Source organism: Morone saxatilis, unplaced genomic scaffold (genome assembly GCF_004916995.1).
Source record: "Morone saxatilis isolate NCDOM2014 unplaced genomic scaffold, NCSU_SB_2.0 Contig1, whole genome shotgun sequence".
NCBI classification, from domain to species: domain Eukaryota; kingdom Metazoa; phylum Chordata; class Actinopteri; family Moronidae; genus Morone; species Morone saxatilis.
The window spans coordinates 18845400-18866378 of NW_023339651.1; the positions used below are offsets into that span (position 1 = coordinate 18845400).

Sequence of the window (20979 nt, forward strand, 5' to 3'; positions counted from 1 at the left end):
AGACCAATTAAATAGAGTTACTGTGATACTGAAGCTGTAACACGCAACCTTTTTAACATTTAAACAATCAGTCTGTGCCTGCCTTCCTCTGTTTGCCTGCAAATCCATTTGTAGAAAAACAAGGATATAGTGCACTGTCTTACTTTTTTGAGGGGACATGTTGAAGGTTGGATTTAGGTTTACAGCTGCTGCCGTCTTGTCGGTATTTGTTTTGGAGCCAGGAAACTTAAGCAAAGAGAGACAGGAGCCTTCTCTTAGTTTTGAAATCTGAGGTACCTGTCAGTCAAAGCAAACACAACCATAAACATACAACTCTTTAAGCCCTCTTATCTGCAAAATACGTTTCCAAAATGCACATCAGGTGAAGTGAAATTAGCAGTTTTGGTCATCAGGTGGAGAAATATGTACCGAGGTTGACTTCACTGCCGCTCCCATTTCTTTGCAGCCAGCAGACAGATTATATGTATTATATGAAGTGTAATTTCAAGCACTTTTACCTTTTTACACAGCCATGATTTGTCCATTGGGATGTTTATGAGAAACATCTCCTGTAAGCATATCATAAGATCAGGGTCATTTCCTGAAATCTGAAAACAGGTGTTTTTTAAAATGGTTAGCAAGGGGACTAAATAACGCCTCAAATTTAGGCTACATTTCGCCGATGGAAAAACTTAAATGACCATTTTTAAAGGAATCTCTTGACCTCTGACCTCAAGATATCTGAATGAAAATAGGTTCTATCCTCTTTGCAGACATAACCACTGTATGCTAACCACACAGGTTTTTTGCATGTGGTATAAAAGTGTTATTTCCTCCTAGTTTATTTGAATATTTTTTACATACTGGGGTCCATATATAGTATTGGAATTGCATAAATTGGGAATGACTAGAAAGCTGAGACACCCCTTGCATAAATCCGTGCCCCACTTGTGCCACCCCAGTCAAAAAAGCCTGGACACGCCCTGCATAAGAGTGTAGCCAGGAGTTAGCTCTGGTGGGCCCATAAAAGGAAAAAATAGCAACAAGAACAGTGAAAAATGATGATTAAAAATAATACAATTAAAGCAAGCAAGCCAAACACTATGTACAGTTAAACCAAAAACTGAACTGAAGTGAAGCTAGCTGGGGAGATATAGCCATGGCTAGCCTGAGCTAAAGCTAGGATTTGATTTAGCCTACTTATTGGTCTTTCCCTACAGTAGGTGTTATCTGTTATTGAAAAATATACAATTTGATGAAACTGACAGTCCTGGCGATTCAGTTTGTTATTCTAAACAACCATGTAAGAAACCAGCTAAATCCAGTCACGATGGAAAAAGCTAGCTTACTAATTAGCTTTACAGAGTATTATTAACTGTAACTCTAGAACATTTTAGGTAGTAGGTAACTTAGTAATAGTTGATTGACACCGTATTTTCTAGCACAGACTAGTTTAAATGGATGAGAAAGCTGAGAGGACACATTTTGTTTTTTAGTAGATACATTTTAGCCATTTCTTGCTATACTAATTCCCCATTGCAGCATTTTGAGGTACGTTTTCATGCACATTTTCCATTTGCCCATTAAAGTTCCAGTGTGTAGGATTTAGTGGCACTTTGCGATTTAGTTTCACATTGTAAATCACTTAAACACACAAGAAACAGAAATGCCATATTTCTCATGTTTTCTACATTGGTTTTCACTGTTTGAGGTTGACGGGTGCTCACTGAATTTCATCATCGTGTTGCGCCCTCATCTGCAAATATTTAATGGCACCCGACTGGAAAATTAGCGCCAACAGCTGTTTAGTGGATGGAAAGTTGCATTAATTTGCAATTTCTTTTGCCCATTTTCTCATCAGTTAATATGTGCGCTACATTCGGATGGAAATAACCTAACTTGAGCGACTGGTGCCTCCTGAACCAGCGCATGAAGACAGAGTAGCATTGGGCCGGCATATTGCCCGCTGAATCCAAGATAGGAAACCAATTGGTTTGGTTTGATTCAGTCTTCAGGGCCCAGATCTTTCACTTTGTGACACAGAGGCAAATATGCACTGGCACATACACACACACACACACACACACACACACACAGCTGGGACTATTAAAGAGAGGCACCAATAGGAGCTTGGTGAGAGATAATTGTCTCATAAGTCAGTAAGCACAGCTGTTGGCAAGGTCAAGTTTCATTTATGGACGCACGTCGCCACTCTCGGTTTTGTTTCTCTGTCTTCTCCAATCTGTCTTTCTTCTTCTCTCTTTCTCCTCTTTTCTTTCTATCTGAGCCGGTCCTGTACCTGTCCTGCTTGCTGTCACTCCCCTCTGTCCTTCCCTCCCTCTCTGTTTATGCATGGTTGGGCTTCAGGATTGCTTGTGCCCTTCAATGAATATTAATAGAAGAGTTTGGATATTATATGAAAATGAACTTTTTATTTACAGTCACTCTCTATTTTGACTTTATGGGAGGATGGTGGCGGCCGGCTACCAGACTCCCAAGTATGAGGATGAAATAGGCCGGTGCTGTGCTGAATAGGATTCAGGTCAGTAAGAGGCTGTGGCCAACCTGATCTGTCATACGGCTTTAAAGGAGCCTCCTCGCTTCAAAACAACACTATAGCAAAGGCATGGTATTATTTGGAACCAGGTGGCGAATGGATGAGGTCTCAAGGGGTTCTGGGTTTGTCTCAGTGGTACATGTACTTCACATTTGTGGTGGTTCTGTGAAGTCATTTAAGTATGTATTTATTAGTCAAGAGGCAGATACCAGACTCTGGACTTGGCTGCTGGTCAGAATAAAGCACTCCTATACTTAACTAAAGTACTAAAGTAGAGCATTAATCGGGCCCAAATAATCAGGCTTGACCTGACCCCAGAAAACACCTGTGTGATGAACTGAGCCCAACCTACGGAATCAGTTTTTGGCCTGAACCGTGTTGGTTGGGTCCAGTCAGAGAATCAAAGCTCTAAACTGAAGTAGCAATATGTACAAGTAATGCTTTGGTTAAAGTATTAGGAATATAATGTAATCCAATTCAGTTAGAAGAGTACAGTTTGGCATTGCTGGGTGGTAAAATACTGGAGTATATCTGGAGTTGTTTCAGACCAGTGTTTACAGGAAAGGAAAGGAAGAGAGTGGATGAAACTAAATGAGAAAAAAACTAACGATAGACACAGAGTAATAGGTAAGGAAAGACAAATAACTATGATAATATTAATGTTTATAGCATGCTTTACATACACACAAAAAATAGCAGCAATAAAGAATGAGATTAAAAGCAATATATGAGGCAGAGAGATACAACCACAAACACACCAACAGACAGAGATGCAATTAAAACAAAAAGATTAAAAACAGAACATATAAAAAAACCAATACAAAAATACAATACATAGCAGTGTGTGTGTCATTAAAATAAAATAAAGCAATAAAAAATACAAAAATCACAAGAATACATTAGAAATATTCACATTAAAGCCTAATTCTAAAGGGGGTGACAGAAGGAAGGACGGAGCCCCCACTTTACCTGGACCAGTGTCTGTGTACGTACCTGCCTGCCCACCTGTACATGCACAGGTTACATGCCTGTCCTTTACCTGAGCTGTAACAGAAGGAGGATGAGGCAGGAAAGGAAGAGACAGAAGGAAACACAAAGGAGGATGGAAATTAAAAGAACAAGGAAGGAAGTAAGTTTAAGTTTTTTTAAGTTAAACATTCTTGTTTAAGTAGCTTTTACTAGTAATTTTAAGTGACACTGACTTAATTATGTAGGTTTAATTTGTACAGCGAAATCAAAATTACTAATAAAAACTGCTTTATCAAGAATGTTTTTTAACTTCCAGAAAAGAGTTTGCATTACCTAAAATTCTAAATGTAATCAATCAACAATTTTCTTGGGTTAAAAAAGTTTTTTTTGTATTACTGTAAAGGATAGACAGGAGGAAGGAAACCGTAACAGGAAACCTAAAGAAATGGTGAGACAGAAAATAAAGAAATAAGGATGAAAGATGGAAGGAAATAAATAGATAAATGCAAATAGATAAAATGAAACAAAAAAGCCATGGCTTTTTTGTTCTTTCCGGAGTGGAGAAAGGAAGGACAGAAGAAAGGAAGGAAAAGGGGAAGAAATAAGCATGGAAATGATGAAGAAATAAAAGGAAAAAAATTTAGGAAAGAAAGACAAGAAAGAATAAAGAGAGGAAGAACTAAGAATGTTGAATGGAAAGGTGATTTAGTTGATGTATTTACTGCAACTAAAAAGGAATCGTATGAGAAAATAAAGAGATGGGAGGACAAAAGGAAAGAAGATGGAAATAAATATAGTAAGACAGAGTGAAAGTAGGAAAAAATGAGAAAAGAGGAACAAGCAGTGAGGAAGAAAAAAAATTGTAAATATTAGAATTATAAAATTGGCTTCAACTAAAGCTGTCATAAATGTACTGTACTGGGGTTGGATGTGTATTGCTTTCCTCTAACACTGTAGTGTACAAAATGTGTATAAAACTGTCTAAGCATGATATCTGTACTTGATGTACTTTGTAGTTAATGATTGTGCAAAGCAGCTCATTCCCAGGACTTTTCGTCAATCCAGTGACATTATCTTGCTACCGCTTTACAAAGTTTACTTCATTTTCTGCCATTTAATTAGGGTCAGCTGACGAAACTGCTGACAGTGGAGACAGCCATATGAGTTTATATGACAACGTGACAGGCTGACAGAAAAAAACAAACTACACATTTATACCCATCACAGTCTTGAAATATGCCGTTGGATATAATTGACAAGAAGAGTCGATTGTCATCTGCTGAGCTCAGCCTGTCTGGGCTTTAATAGTTGAGACATGTACGGAGCTGACAGATCCAGACCTGCACTGTGCTGTAGCTGTGGACCAGTAACACAGGCTTTAACATGGGTAGTAAAGTTTAGAATGGAGATAATTTATTTTTCTTTTTGACTGCTACTTGACCATTGTTCTGTGATCAGTTCAACATTCAAGCAATTGATCAGATCAATTTACATTTCCTGCTGGGGCAAGCTCACATTAACATACCTATGGTGAACTCATAGAGCTGATGATCATGACCTAACTACCAGTCGGTGATTTGTTCATTTTTAACAAGCAACAGAGTTTTGTCAGGATTTGTCTTTTGTCTTCAGTGGCACAGATATAACAGGATCCCTATGAGCGGCTCGTTCTTAGTAGTGTCAGTCCTTCTTCAATAAAAGTATTATTAGTAAAAAGTATATCCGGGGTTTGTGAAAATTTTAATAATGGTTAAAACCGCACACACTCATTAAATGTCTCCACCATCTAGCTCCATCCATTTTTAAAACTTTCATAACTAGATTTCACAATATTGCCACAAACACCCGAAGGATATCCGAAGGAAATTGTAGAATTTAACGCTGTAAGAACACACTGCTTTCTCAATTAAATGTACAACACCTACCTGCCAGCTCAAAGCACATTCAAGTACATACATGTGCACAGTACATCGTACACTGCTTCTGCAACTGTCAATGCTTCTCTGTACTTGTCCCAAACACTAATACACTAGGTAAAACTGCTGTGGATATCGGATAGAGGGAAAAGTTGGTCAATCAAGGGTTCAGAAGTACAAATGAGTTCTGTTTTTTAGAATGACACATCACATTCCTGCACCCTATAGAAAAGCATTCAAAAATAATTTTCCATTATCAGTATGCAGCATCCACTCTTCTTCTACCTCACAAGCTACCTAATTGATAGTTTAAACATCATACCTGTTCTGCACTGTGCCTATACTGTCTATCTAAACAGCTCTGGGACCCGATAAAATGGAAAATGGTGATCCATCAACCCCTCCTCCCATATACCACCTCCTACAGAGTCTCGTCTGCATTTCCCTTTATAGATTGGAGGCATTTCCTTTCTGCTGATGTCAGGAAGTGTGTTTTGGGGCCACAGCCAGGCATGGTGAGAAATGGGACAGTGCTTGTTCTGCTGCTTCTTTCCTTCCCGCTCTCTTCTGATGAGCCACAGGAAGTGATTATGTCTCATCTATTCGCTACCAGTTGCTATCACTTCCTATCCAGCAAAAACAGAAGCCTATATGATTATGAGTCTGGAATGTGCCATCACAACTTTTACGCTTAATTGAATTGATATTGAATGGAATAAATCAAATTAAATTTCTTCATTCATAAACTCGGCTCTTTCGCTCAGATGCCACACATGATTCCTGCTAATCCTGCTCCTGTTGCTGCCCTGTGGGTTAGACTGAATTATATTTTAGGTTGCACACTGCCTACCCATCTTTAAATTAAAGAAGATACATACAAATGGCAGATATATATATATATAAACAAGTGACAAAGTGAAATGTATAAGCCTTTTTCAAAATTAATGTTGTGATCCATATTCAAATGTATCTATCCGATGTCAGGCCTCCCATGTCCACACTAAAAACACAGAGAATCCTCTGGAGCTTTGACAGTCACTAGAAGCACATTCACTGCAGTTTGTAAAAGTTTCTGTGTGGTACGTAACATTAACTAAACTGTCTGTGGTAGAGTGTCAGCAGTCGAGACATTGCTTTTATAGCAGTAAGTGGTGAGGGGGGGTTGGCTGGGGATGAACGCTGACATCATATACATCCTCTGCCTCCAGATCAGCCAAAAGCAAAATTCAACTGAAATAGCCGGTTTCAACCACTTAGAGGGTAGTCGTTATGCATATTTATAGCACAATATGTGGAATTCAAATACTTTGCACTAAAACATAAAGACTTGGAACCCAACGAGTCCCACTGCAACAATTTGAGAAAACTGATTGCCTCAAACCATTTAAGTTCATTACAACACAATTTGAGTAACTCAAGTATATTATTTGTTTAATTATTATATTTTTATTATTAGTTTTACCAGTTCCATTCAGTTAATTGAACTTATATCACAGTCATATGCAGCTTTTCTCCAAATGTAAAGGTCAAGAAGCCTCAAGCTTATACAATAACCACAAATCAAAAATAATAAACTATTAGTAAAAAGGTAAAATACAGAAATTTATATATTATTCAATAATGTATATGATTAATTCTTAATGTTTAAAAAAAATTATATTATTAAATGAACTTAATTGTTTATTACACATTGAAAAAGTCATTACATGGTACATTCCAGACTCAGTATACTTAGCCCTACATCTTGATTAAAAAAATGAAAATAGTATCAAAAAGACTTTGTTCATTAGTCATACTCTATATTGCATGCGTTTTCTTTCTCATTTGCCACATCTTGCATAATTGGGTAATTCATATATTTTCACGTTTTTCAATTTCATATTCCTCATAATATATTTTGCTGTAATTAGTGCTGCCGTTTGGCGGCTGCAGCAGCTCAGTTTTCCCACAGGGATCATGAAAGGTTCAATTTACCTCACAGAATTTATCATTGTAGTATCTCAGCAGCAATTTGTCTAAAACTGATGGTGATAAAATTGTTTCACATTCACTCTAATTAGACTGAAATAACAGGGAAAGTGGGCACATCAATCCAAAAAGGGTGTTTTATTCTCTCTTTTTTTTGCAGGGACAGCAGCTGTATTGTTACAGCCTGTTATTGCAGCGCACATGTGCAAAATAAGAGAGGACTGTATCTGTATTCTTGTTGGTAGCTTGTAAGAGGATCATGTCCACAGGCCTCCAAATCTCCTTTATATTATTACTTACAATAGCTAGAATCCCAAGGGCTCTCACTTACACACACTACCGCCCCTACACACACACAAACACTGTATACTATTGTTCTGTCTGACCGCTCATTATATTTCTTACTGCTGCACTTTTATCTCATAAAACATGATGAAAATGCTCTGCAGTTGATAAAGTGGTTCACCATCATCACACTACATTATCTATTCAGCAGTGAGATTAGCTATATGTAAATGTACTGTACAGCGTAGTGAATTATCTATGTTGTCATACTGTGTTAAGTTAGAGCAAACCATAAAAAAGAGAACAGGGGCACCAGCCTTAGGTGTGAAGTTGTAGAAAACAGGGACACAGCTCATTTAATCTGTGCATCCTGTATGAAATTAGTGGTGTTTGAAGCTTAGTGACAGTGGCTAGAATTATAGTTAGTTTTGTTCATGACAAAACTGATATGAAAAGCATTGCTTTTAATTCTGCAGCATTGCATTACTAAGTAACCCTTTGCAGTAATATGACTACTTTTTAGATAACAAGTAGTGTAAAAGATGACTATTTGAATCCAGTAATTACAAATCAGTTACAAAACTGTAATTCCCTGTTGCTTCAACATTTTGGGGGGTAGGGAGTTGGACTGTAAAGTGATATTAATTTCAACTCTGTGCATATTTACACTTGTGTACTTTCTTCTTTAATTGTGTAATGAATGAAGATCAAATCTGCACTGCTGCCTCCAGCTGTTTATTTCTCTACCAACTGGGGTCTGCTAACAACAGAATGTTAATAGGTCTCCCACATACAACCAGCTCTGGTGGAAACAAGCTCCAAAAAATAAACTGGGACAGGATACAGGAGACTGGCAACACATTTTTCAAGTAAACAATGACTTGGAAATAACAGAATCATATTAGGTCTCCCACAGCCAGCTTTAACAAAAAATACAAAAAAAAATCAGGCTGGTATCACCGAATGGCGTATGAATAAAACATTTATGTCTCTACTGAATTATATTGTGTAGAGACGCCGTGTCATTTTTAGGTGCGAATGTCATAAAAAAAAGGCGGGTGACATAGTGTGAAGAGAAGTTAGGGTGGGTGGACTGGTCAAAGACAACAGGACTTTCTCCCAGGAGACTGAAAAATAAAATACATTTAATGTAAATATGTTTTAATCTACCTAGTTTTTTTGTACCTAAACTTCCACTGTGTCACATCATTAGCCACATATTTATTATTGTTGGTAAGACAATGAAGGTCAACTGATTTCACATCTTTTCCTGCACGTCCAAATCTCAATCTTGCCATCTCTGACATTGTTAAATGCCAAAGACAAAGAGTTTCAAATGCGTAGACATGACATCCAAAATGTTTATAAAAATGCTATTTGCTATTGCTATTCATACGTAATCCCATGCTAATAATAAAGAAAGAACTAGGTAATTTAGCTACCTGCAAGCTCCACCACAGAGTTTATCACTGTCTGCCAAGGCTGCACATTACAGACCACTTCCCATGGGAAAACCAATATAATGCATTACAGAATAGTAAAATAAAGGAGGGAGTAAATAAGTGAAATGAACGTGAAATTAACACTCTAATAGCAAGTAGAATAATGAACTTTACTACACATTCAGTGGAAAGGCTAGTCTGGTGACATGTTAGTTTAGCACAAAAGCTAGCTGTTAGCTTATAACCGTAGACTGGCTGCTCATTAAAGCGGTCTCATTTTTCATTGTACGATACAGAAGATGTTAGGTGTGGACGTGTCAGCTTTGGAGTTGTTGAAAGGCACCTTTTAAAGGAGCTTGTGAGTGACAGAAGGTAATTTAGTAATGTACCAAATTAATTTCACTGTTGAGCTTTGTAAACTAGTAATAGGTAATGAATAATTGATCACACTTTTCAAACAACGTGCCTAACACTGTTGGGCACTGTTCCCTTTATTGTCAGCACTACAAGATGATTTGCTATTGGTCAGTTGCTGGAATTCACGTGTCAGAGCTCACCAAAGTCAAACTCTTTGCTTCTTCCTGAATTCACCGGTTGCAGCGAATCCATTCTGGTTGAAATTTTTGCTGTGTGCGACTTTAGCCATAACACTGCATTTCACAGTGTATACCTCCAGGCTGGGTTTAGTTCAGAATCCACTCTTGGGCTTTACAGGGCGGAGAAAGATTTCTTTGTGGCCCAAGAAAAAGGTACTGCTTTCCGAACACAGATGTAAAATAAAGAAACATTTTGTCTGCACAGGTAGCAAAGAGGGTAATGGGAAAAGTGTTTTTAAAGTATTATTTTTTGGGCCTTTNNTAGCTGGAGAGAGACAGGAAAGGAGGGGGAGAGAGAGGGGACGACATGCAGCAAAGGACCACAGGTCGGACTCGAACCCGGGCCACTGCGTATATGGGTCACCAGCTCTACCGACTGAGCTAACCAAGCACCCAGGAAAAGTGTTTTTAATATTGAGAAACAGCTCCACTAATAATCCTACCAAGGGTCCAAACATCTCTGACAGAGTCTCTCTCCAAGACTAACTCCACCAAAGCATCACAGTGAAATTTACAATACCATGGTGTCTGAAGTGAAGAAAAAAAACCTTCAAAAGAGGGAAAACAATTGTTAGAAACAGCAGAGTGATTCTGATTTTGTGTTTTTAGGATTTCATTTTGTGTAAAATTGACTATATACAAACTTTATAAATGATGTTGTGCTACAGTTTGTGGGAGTTTTTTCAGGGTCCAGCAGTGCTGGGCAGGGAGCCAGCTTCCCTCTAATGGTTTGGAAAGTCTGACTCAATGCTGCCACTTGGTTGTCTGTTGCACTGATTTAGGTGCACTCCAATCAAAGGTGGTGTTTGCTTCAAGTTCATTTATCGTGTAAAAGTGGAGAAACGATGAATCATTTTGAGAAACAAGTTGACAAACAGGATGCAACTGTTGTCCCCCCCCAAATTCAGCTTGTGGCAGCAGAGATTGCCCTCTGAGAAAATAGCCTTTTCTGGACCATGTCCAGCCGGGCCACCTCTCTGAAATTGAACTCTGCTGCAGCAAGGCTGTGTGGAGGGGATAGCGGAGGGAGGAGGGTTGTTCGGCCAACTCAACTTTCATTAAAAACAAGCAAGCGGGTCAACCTCCAGACCCTCGATTAAGCCCTGCTTTGCGCGTTTGGTGAATGAACAGGAAAGGAGGAAAAAAGTTGAGGTGTAAAAAGCAATATCCTGAAGGCTCGGTGGGTAATTCTCGGTCACAACTCTTTCCCTGTACTGAGACCTTTACTTAGTAACCTCAATTATACTGTAGCACCTTGCTTTAATCTGGGGATTTCTTTCACAGCTCACACAACATGACAGAATGCATTTCCATACTTAAGTCTAGAGAGTCATTGCATCACAGGGGAGTATGCAAGTGTGTGTGTTTGTACCACGTGTGTGTAGTTGGACCGAAAGAAGAGGTTGAATCAGAGGCCTTTGCTCCGAAGCCATCTCCAGGGAGTCTATTTGCCGAGGCCTCTTGCTGAGAAGGTTAGCAGGGTGTCTGGAAATGATGAGGCCGGTAAAGAAAAAGAAAAAACGCAGTGTTTCAGCTGGAGAGCGTCTGAACACGGCACAACCGTGTTTTTGCTTTCTTGTCTGAATTTCAGATCGAAGTGATTGATGTCCCTTGTTCCTGTGTTTCTTCTCCTTATCTAACAGCACAGCCGAACCCGCCGAAAATTCACGAAGGATGGTGGGCGTACAAGGAGGTGGTGCAGGGGAGCTTTGTTCCAGGTAAGCCTCAAAACACTACGCAGCACTTTGATGCATGGAAGTTTCCCACAGAATACTGATTTTTCCTGCATACACTGTAACCACACTGTGTGCTTGATCCTGAAGTCAGACCTTATTACATATTTAAGATAACATCGGGCCACCTTGCCAATGGCAATAGTTTTACTTTTTCATTCTGACAAGACCTCTTCGCCCTTCCCACGCAGATGACGCTTTCTCACTGATTGATTGACGGCAGCTTGCTGTTCCTTCCACCTTTTCCATCTTGTTGTGTATCTGCATGTCAGGCCAATTATTTTCCGGAGATTGTGTTTTTCTGCTGAGCCCAGGTGCTTTTTGATAAAGCCTGCAGGTGGCTGTGTGTATGAGTGTGTCTGTGTGCAATGGTGTCTATGCTTACAAGGAGCAAATGTCTGCGTACGGCTGGAACAATTAGGAGCATTCAAACAGAGGACATTTTGCTGGTATTCACTTCTGGAAGCGTCAAGGTTTACTTTAAGGTTAACGGCGGGGTATGGGATTTCTTGTATAAGAGATCATGAGATAAGTAAAGGTTTGGGTTGACTTTTGTAGATTGAGACAATATTCTTAATGTCTCAACGTAAGGTCTACCATATCAGTGAATTGAAACTTAAACCAATTTTTCACCTAGGGATGCACACAGATACCACTTTTTACGTTACATACATTAGGGCACTTGCCAAAACCAAGTAGCTATAAGAGTACTGAATGATACTATTAGAGTTCTAACAGTTCTTCATTTGTATTTATTTTCATCAGATGTTGCTCACTTTCTGACTGTAACATTTTAAAAGTTGCTAATGTTGCAAAAGTTCCCTAAAATATTGCTTCTCTTCTGCCGACCTGCCCAACTAACGAGATGTTAGATAACATCACACTACTGTAAAGTGGTACCGGGTGAGGTATCAGTATCAGACTCAATACCCGATACTGGTATCTTTATCACAATAAGGATTGCCTGTTTGCCCGGGACTAGTCTAAGGTCATGCTTGCATGCACATGCTCAGTGCTCTCAAAAGAAAATTGCGGCACAAAGTTTATGAGCTGAAGTGCAAGTCAGCATTTCAGTTATCCTGGAAACAGGAGTTCAGTTGGGTGGTGTTAGAGAAAGAGGGCAGAACTCCAACTATGCATTGTACACGAGTGCCATAACAAGAGCCTACAGCATCTTGCTTGCAGGGCAGCCAAAAGGGTCTTTGTTGTTATCTGAAAGCCACTAAATAAAACTACTTGTATCAGGGCAAGTTAAAACTGACTTTGAAATAAATAGTTTGAAGCGTGATAAAATATATTTTAACATGAGCGTTTTCAAAGTTAATTTTAAAATTTCAAATTAGTCCTTAGGGTGAAAGGCACATTGTGGTGAATACTGAGGTTAGGGAAAGGGCCTTTGGGAATAAAAGCATAGCTGCTATGTAACAGTGAGGTAGTATGGTATTGTGTACGCAGCAAAATACAGGCATCTGTTTCCCAGTGCAAACACTGAGGCTCTGCCTGCAAGTCCAGGCATACATAAATAAGTGCCTGTTTGTCCTTCCCTCTGGCACCAACCACTTGGCGGTTTGCTGCTCCGTTTATATCTCGGCTATCTCTTCTAGCAGTTCTCCACGGCACACTTGCTTTACTAACCACCATACAACAGGTGGAGCAGTTAAACACTATTCATGATCCTCCCGTGGCCGTGCAGAGAATTCCCAACCCTAGTTACCTTGTTCTGCAGCCGGCAGGATTCAGTAGCAGGGACATAAAAAAGTAAGGAAGGCTTTTTCACTGCAAATGAAGCCCACTTTAATGATGCACGGGGAAATGTTGATGGAACATATTCTCTTTGTACTCAGTCTACTTGGACAGCGAGTGGTGATAAAAGATTTCATTGAAAACTGAATACTGGAATTTTTAGTCATGCGATATACACAGGGGCATTCCGTTCAAAAAAAGGTATTACAGCACTAGCTCATTTCAGAGTAATAATATACTCCCTCAGAGCAGTAATCCATTACAATGAGTGTTATATGACTTTCCCCATATACACTGCAGCTATTTCATATATTGCTTATTAGAAATGATCAGTGTAACAACTCAGGAGACGCCTGCCGGGGCTAGTTTTTGAATATTTTATCATCTGACAGTTATAGGACTTATGTGTTTGACTGGCAGACAAAATAATGTTGTAGGAATTGAAATGGCAATGATTCTGCTCCCTCACTGGGAAAAGCAATAATATCACTGTAAGGCTCTGCTCCGGTACAGTAGTGCTATCAGACCTTTCCTCTCCCGTTAATGGCTCATTTCTCTTCCCTGAAACATCTCGTGGGAGAGGTCAAAAACCGCAGTCCAGCGTCTCCGAGCATTCACACCCCGAGGTCAGCAAAGCAAATGTAATCGTGTTCTTGGGCCCCTGTCACCGTGGCTGACCTTTTTTGAATATTGCTTATCCTTTCTGCAGTCTCATTTAGCTTTAAATTTAGTAAAGGTCAGATATAACTCTTAAGTGCTCCCCTTTTGCTCTCACCTCCTCTCCCCCGGCTGCGTCTTAACTCTCAGAGTCGAAGGTTAAAAGGTATGCAATCTGTCGTCAGTTTCACTCACTGTGTTTCTTTCTGCATGTCCGACTGAACCATTTATTCCACTACTAGGTCTTAGAATTGCACATTAGTGTGTTCATTTCACTGCAATTTACTGGAAGCACACGGGACACGTGTGATTTATTTAATTTATGCGCTCATTAGTTTGTGTCTTGTGTGTGACTTTATAATTTAACTGAACTTTAATTAACGTTGCAGTGCAAACGCACAAATAAATTATCTAATTTTGCCAAACTTACAACTGCCTGCTGTGTTGTAAAAGACTTGAACTTATTATAATGTCAAAGGACCCAAAATGGATTGGAAAATCATTCAAGTCGGCTAATAAGCTGTCACTGTAATGCCCTAGTTATCTGATGTAACCATATTAACAATACTGATAGTATGTGTTGTTTTTGAGAATGTGAATAGCTTAGATTATAATTATAGTACTTTAAAAAAAGATTATCATTGATTGGTACAGGTCAGTCAGGCCATCACAGCTATATTACAGAAAAAAACTGAATACAAAAATAAGTATTAAAACAAAAATACAGACAATAAAATGAAGGTGAATTAGTACATTAAGGGCTGCCACAATATCAGATTCTTACTACGTGATTATTGTGGCCAAAATAATTCACAATAACAATATTATCTCGATACCTAGAGAAAATTTAAACAATAAAAGACTAACGCAGGACGAGCCTGTTCATCAGAAACAGACTGCTCTGTGAATAAAGGTATGTTCATGTCTTCACAGTGCCCTTATCCTGTGAGATTTATTTAACTTAATATCTTAAATAATAACCTAAACTTTAAAAAGTATATTGGATCGATCCATCATGGATCAGGCTGATCCATATCCTGTCCTTCAGCATTTATTCCAGCAACACTTTGCAGATATATCACAACTCAACGCTGCATTTGATCTTAAATATTAATGTCCAGGCTGAGGTTGAAGAGATGCTGACAAAAGCCTGTCTTCAGCTCATCCATACAAACTGCTTTACCTACATAATAAGACATACAATAAGAAAATACTTTTTATGAACTATTTGTGTTATTTATGGTATTGAGCCACTTTGTGATTGCTTCTCTGTGTTTATTGTTGAATGTGTAGCAGGGGCCTCATGTGATGGACATGCATGCATGGGCAAGAAAGAAATGTTGATTTACAGAGTGAGGGCTTCTGAGTGCCTCAGGCTGAATGCATGTGCTTTTCTTATAGAAATGATATTGTCACATTTATGAAGGTTTCCCTCCTGGGAATGGCAATATGTACAGTGGGCGAAGTCTGACTGTATTTAGATGAGTGTAACAGAGGACTGCTGGTTAGTGTAATAAAGTCTTCTTTCTTCAATGAACTAAAAAATGTTTTAACTACTTTGGCTCTGATGTACCGCCCCTACCTGTCTGTAATCACCACTGTGTAGTCTCGATCAATGTCCCACCCACAGCACTGTGTGATTGGTTGAACGCCATGAGTAATAGCCTGTCAATACTGAAGGCTGCTGTGTCACAGACGGGGAAAGAGAAATACTCAAGTAAAGTACCTCAAAACTGTACTTAAGTAGAGTCCTTGAATAAATGTACTTAGTCACACTCCATCATTTATTCAAAATTTTCACACAAATACATTTTTATGGACGGTTTAAATATCAATTATTGGTTTCCTTGACTACAAATAATTGGCATCTGTATCGGCTCTGAAAAAAACATATTGGTTGATTTCCTAGTCTTCATTAGCACAAGGGGTTTATTTAGTTGTCTTGGAACTGTATATGTTCAAATGTGTTCTCAGCACTTTTAGGACTTATTGTCCATGTTTTCCTGTGACAACTGAAAAACCTTCCATCTGCTAATGAAGACTGGATGATGTGGTCAAAAGCTCTGGAATAAATCAGTATGTAGACCTTGAGTTAAGATTAATTTGTCCTATTGTTAAATCCTTGGCATGACATGACCTGCTGTTGTCAGTGGTACAGTTCCCTCTTCCCATATGAGCCTTCTGATGGCCCCCGTGTGCCAACAGAATGTGGGGGTTGAGAATATTTGTCCCCCACCGTGGTCATAATCCTGCTGCCAGTCTCCCATTAGGGGAGACATAATGGGGCATCAGTGCACAGGGTGGAGCAGCAGGGCTTTCCCCATGTTAGCTCCCATCCGGGGCTTATGACAGAGCTGAGGGGGAGGATGGAGAGAGGAGGAGCTGGACAGCAGGAGAGCCACAGAGAGTGCAACTGCAGGACAGAGAGCGATGAGAGTGCTCTAAGAGACTGACACAAGGATGCTTTTATAGAGCTAATGGCGTAACAGTGAAATCGCTCGGGCTTTCAAACACATACACACATATAATACTGTATCCATTATAGCCACAGTCCTCCAGATATGTCCCACGGATCCGTATTAGAAGACTTTGTTGGTGTTCATTTAGGATTAAAATGTTTAACTCCCCACTTATACTGTATGAGTAGCAGGATGAGTGACGCTTATAATTCTATTAGTCGTTACACATCCAATAATTAGGATAATTTCTAGCAAATTAAAGCTCTTTCATGATTCAAAGTAATTAGAATTTAGGGCCGTTTTCATGACAATTTATAAATACGTGCAGTTCAGTTAAAGGGCCCATTCAGACAAATGACTAATAAACCAATTTTATCATTTACCTTAAGTCATATCTAGGCATGCAGATTGTGGTTTTATGAGACACTCCATCTGCCTCTGTGATTTCTGCCTCCACTCCAATACAGTGGAAGTACTGTAAAATGGAATTCAAAACTCAATAGCTACTTCCCACAATCAATGGGCCTCATGCAAGAACCACTCGAACGTCCAGATTTACTCTTATGCAGCAAGTATGATTAATGTGGGATACTTGGTCGCGGATTTAATTTACTCTTACAAAATGGACTGCTGCAAGAATGACTCCTAAAACCAGAACTGAGTTGAACAATTTAGCACCTCCAGTTTCCTCTTCTCGAAGTTGTTAGATGGCTGAAATAAGGTCTGGTTAACACAAGCTGAAGAAATTTTCACATACTGTTTTACAAGATAAAATACGCCAGATTACAGAGATTGTTAGTGACATTAAACGTCAGCACGCCAAACATGTAGACTTGTGGTGCATTCCATTTGAACTGGAACACCCAATAAACCTCAGCAACCTCGACGTCAAAATCAAAGATGGCTGCTCCATGTGTCAAACTGTCTGTGGACATGTTTGTATGAGCAAAATACTATGTGATGTGTTGTTGTCAACTGGCTTTGCCAACAATGGATAAAGGCTAACCTGGTAAGAGCATGGTTTTCCGACTTGTACTGGAAGGCGGTCAACTTGTGACATTACTAACTCAGTTTCGGACTTCTGAGTTAAATGGAACGCACTACTCACTAGTCTGCCTTTACAGCCTCGTTGTGTTTATACTCGCAAACTATTCTAGCTCACACTTTCCAACTTGTGGATTTTATAAGCTCAAGTCAGAAAATTAGTGGTGGAGATGTTGAAGTCTAGTCTGTAATTTTAGCTTAATGTTTTACTTCTCTCGTCCCATTTCCCCTTTTAAAAATCATAAAAGTTGTGTTAATTTGTGAAGATTATCTTGCTGAACAAAATGTGTAAGTATCATTAACTTTTGTTTATCTCTTTCTGCAACAATCCAAAATCCAATCCTAACTTCCGAGTTGGCCTACAAAAGTACCTCATCTCTGCCCCCTCCACAAGCAGAGTCGAACGAGCGATTTATATGACAAGTTTGTCCAGTTAGGCGAATTTGGTGAATCTGATTTGGAAGCAACACTCAAAGGAACTTGCCTCAGAGAACAAAGTGAAAAATGTTTTTGCATGAGGCACAATGTCTAGTAGCAAAATTTGTGTTTTTCGTAATTTGATAACGACCCTTTTAAAAGGTGCATTTACTGAATTTGGAGCCCTGGCTGTCAAGCACCCTCCTGATTTTAAATGGGATAAAACCTGTTGGGCACAAGCATTGAGTAATGTACCGCAGTGCTCCAGTTAAGACTATTGTTGTGCTTTGTTGCTGTTAACAAAGCATTGGGGGATGGCTCTTGATCTTGAATGTTTGAGCATCCGATCTAATCATCACACCTTATCGTACATCTCCACATCTGATGCTCCATTTTCCGAGGCCCTCCACCCCCGTCAGAGCATTTTGTCACAGCTTCTCATCGCTTTTAATCCTGTGTTTTCCCCTCCTCACACTCTTGTTTGATAGACGCTTTTGTTTCCAGCAATCAAACGAACGGCTGCAGTATTTCTAGCAGGCTTGTGAGCTGATTAACATTTATTATTGTTTTATTTTTTTTGCATCCCACTGAGAGAAGAGCCAAGTACCAATTATAGAATTTTAGCCACCAGTCGTAAAAGTCCAAAAAGCAGTGTTGTGAAAAATCCCCTTAAACGTTTCTTTTTTACTGAATACTCCGGCTAAGCCCCTCTCTGAATCAATGGGGGCTAATTGGCAGCTCCTTTATATATGTCTGGTAGGTAGAGAGCTCTTCTTCAAGTGACAATCGCTGATCGAAAACCAATTAAAGGCACAGACACCACCGGCAGGGCCACGGACAATTTGTCACCGGTGGGTTTATGGGAAGAAAATGGATATCCAATAGCACATTGCCAGCTTGTTTTTGAGCGTACCAGAGCCAGCCTCTGCACTGAAGGTGGAATCAAGACTGTGGAAGCTGCTGTGGTGTGGGGGCAGGTCTGATGAGGAGAGGTCTCCCAGTGGTGGGATCAGTGCCTACAGAGTGCAGGAGACGCTCTCTGACAGCCAACACTACACACCCAAGGCTGTTTGATGGGCCTTGAGCATATAAATAAACAGATTTGGCCCCAGTGGAGACGATGGTTGCAGGAGAAATTTCTCCTACTCATCACGGTGAAATATTACCTCCTCTAGCACTATTTTTCCACTTTGGTACACAGCAGTAGCATCCTGGTTGTTTTTTTCCTCTTTATATTTTAGCGTTGAGGTTTCCACAAATGGAATATGTAACACTTTGAAAGAGTTTGGTTTGACACATTTAGAAAATATGAAAAGAGAGAAGGATCTTCCTGGATGTTGTGGGTACAGTACGATGTCTGAGGCAGGATTTTTACTCTCACTCACACAGCTTCTCTGAACTACAGTCTAAAATGTACTACCTTTTTTAAAAAACCCAAATAATCTGTACAGTCTTGTTGTTGTGCTCCAAACATCCAACCATTGCTTGATGATTCTGAGTTTTCTTTAGCTCGCATACTGTACACTGACATCACCTTTTGTCATTTGAGTTCATAAAATCTGATCAACATTGTCAGGGACTAGCCTGGCATTGCCAGACTTAATCACCAATATTAGTCTTGAAACTAATTTTCCATTTCCAAGTGCCATTATAAGTGGAAAAAGACCAAAACCTCTGGACCTACAACAAACCAGAGCAGTGGGGCATAGTATATTTGGTATTAAACATACCAAATGCTGTCGCAGAATTACCAACCTGTATGCATTTTAACATTAAAGTACACTGGTACAATTTGTCACTCTAAACTCCACAAAATGCTGATAATGCCTGTGAGCTCAATTATGCATGAGAAGTACTTAAGTCTAACAGCATGAGGCAGCAGCGACTACCTTGCCAAAAAGCAAAAGAAGAGTTTGACCAATCATAGAGCAGGATTCAATTATTATATTTATTCATATATATTATATTAAATATCTATTATAATAAACCTGTTTCACTTTTAATACTTTAGGCAGTAGCAGGGGTGGGCTTAAAGCTGCAGTAGGTAATTTTTATGAAAATATTTTTTGTCCTTTTTACTGAAACTTTCATATATCCTGACAGTAGAATATGAGACAGATAATCTGTGAAACAATCAGGTTCCTCTGGCTCCTATTAGCAGTCCTAATGGAATTTGCAAGAATCCACGGGGCCTGTGCGAAAACAACCAATCAGAGACAGATGGGTCCCATGTCAGTGGAATTATTTAATATACTATGCTGCAACAGCATTGTACTGTGGTTGTACTTGGCCAGCTTCTGCGTGTTCCGGTCGATCCAGTGCATGATGGACACTTCTCTTGTCTCCCTGTGTTGTTGCTTTCTGTCTGTGTGTGATGGAGTTCACATTCAATGGAAGGGAACTGTGTGGTGTTACTGCTTACTGTCAGAGAGGACTGGAGGAATGCTGGAGCCACTCAGCAGGCCTGCAAACAACACACTCTCTCATCTGTTCTCACACACACACACACACACACACACAGTAGAAAATAATAATTCCAACAATTTCAGCAGAGAGAAGGAGAACACGTGGGGCTGCTGTTAGGGCAGTATTTACATTTTTGGAAACCGTCTGTCAATTTCTAATTTGATATTTGGAAAATCCCGCACATGCACACTACAGCCGGCTGAACAAGATCAGCACACACGCACATATGCACACGTGCAGACACGCACACTTGTGTAGACACAATGACAGCTGTGGGTATTAAGTGGCAGTGTGATGGATGGGGTTCAGACAGGATGGCCCTCATAGCCTCCCCTTTATTTACCCTCCACTGACTGACAGCAGGGAGAGAGAGAGAGGAGGGGAGGGAAGGAAACTAAAGGAGGAAAGCAAAGTTTTGGAAAGGAGGACAGGAAATTGATGAAAAGATCAGAGGAGAGGAGGAAAGAAATATGGGCGAGGAGAGGAGAGGAGGAAATGGAGCATAAATGGAGGGAAGAAAACATGAAAATAGGACGGGGGGGGCAGGACAGGGAAACAGAGGACGAAGAGGAGGAAAATTAAACAGATGAAAGAGGAGATGGTGCAGGACAAACTAGGAAAGGAAATATAAGCAAAGAGGTAAGGACATAAAAGAAGACAATGTTAGTGGGAGGCACAGTCGGAGCGAGAGAGAAGGAGAAATGACAGCAGAAAAGGAAAGGTGAAGAGGGGAGGAGGAGAGGGAAGA

General features: G+C 39.7%; 1 protein-coding gene across 1 annotated transcript in view; it reads left to right on the top strand.

The window, feature by feature from the left end:
• ca10a (carbonic anhydrase Xa) overlaps window positions 1-20979 on the top strand; it is a 219089-nt gene that overhangs the window by 14827 nt on the left and 183283 nt on the right. Inside the window, exon 2 of the mRNA XM_035659240.1 lies at window positions 11356-11430. Within this exon, the coding sequence (XP_035515133.1) occupies window positions 11356-11430 (75 nt within the window). The remainder of the gene's footprint in view (window positions 1-11355; window positions 11431-20979) is intronic.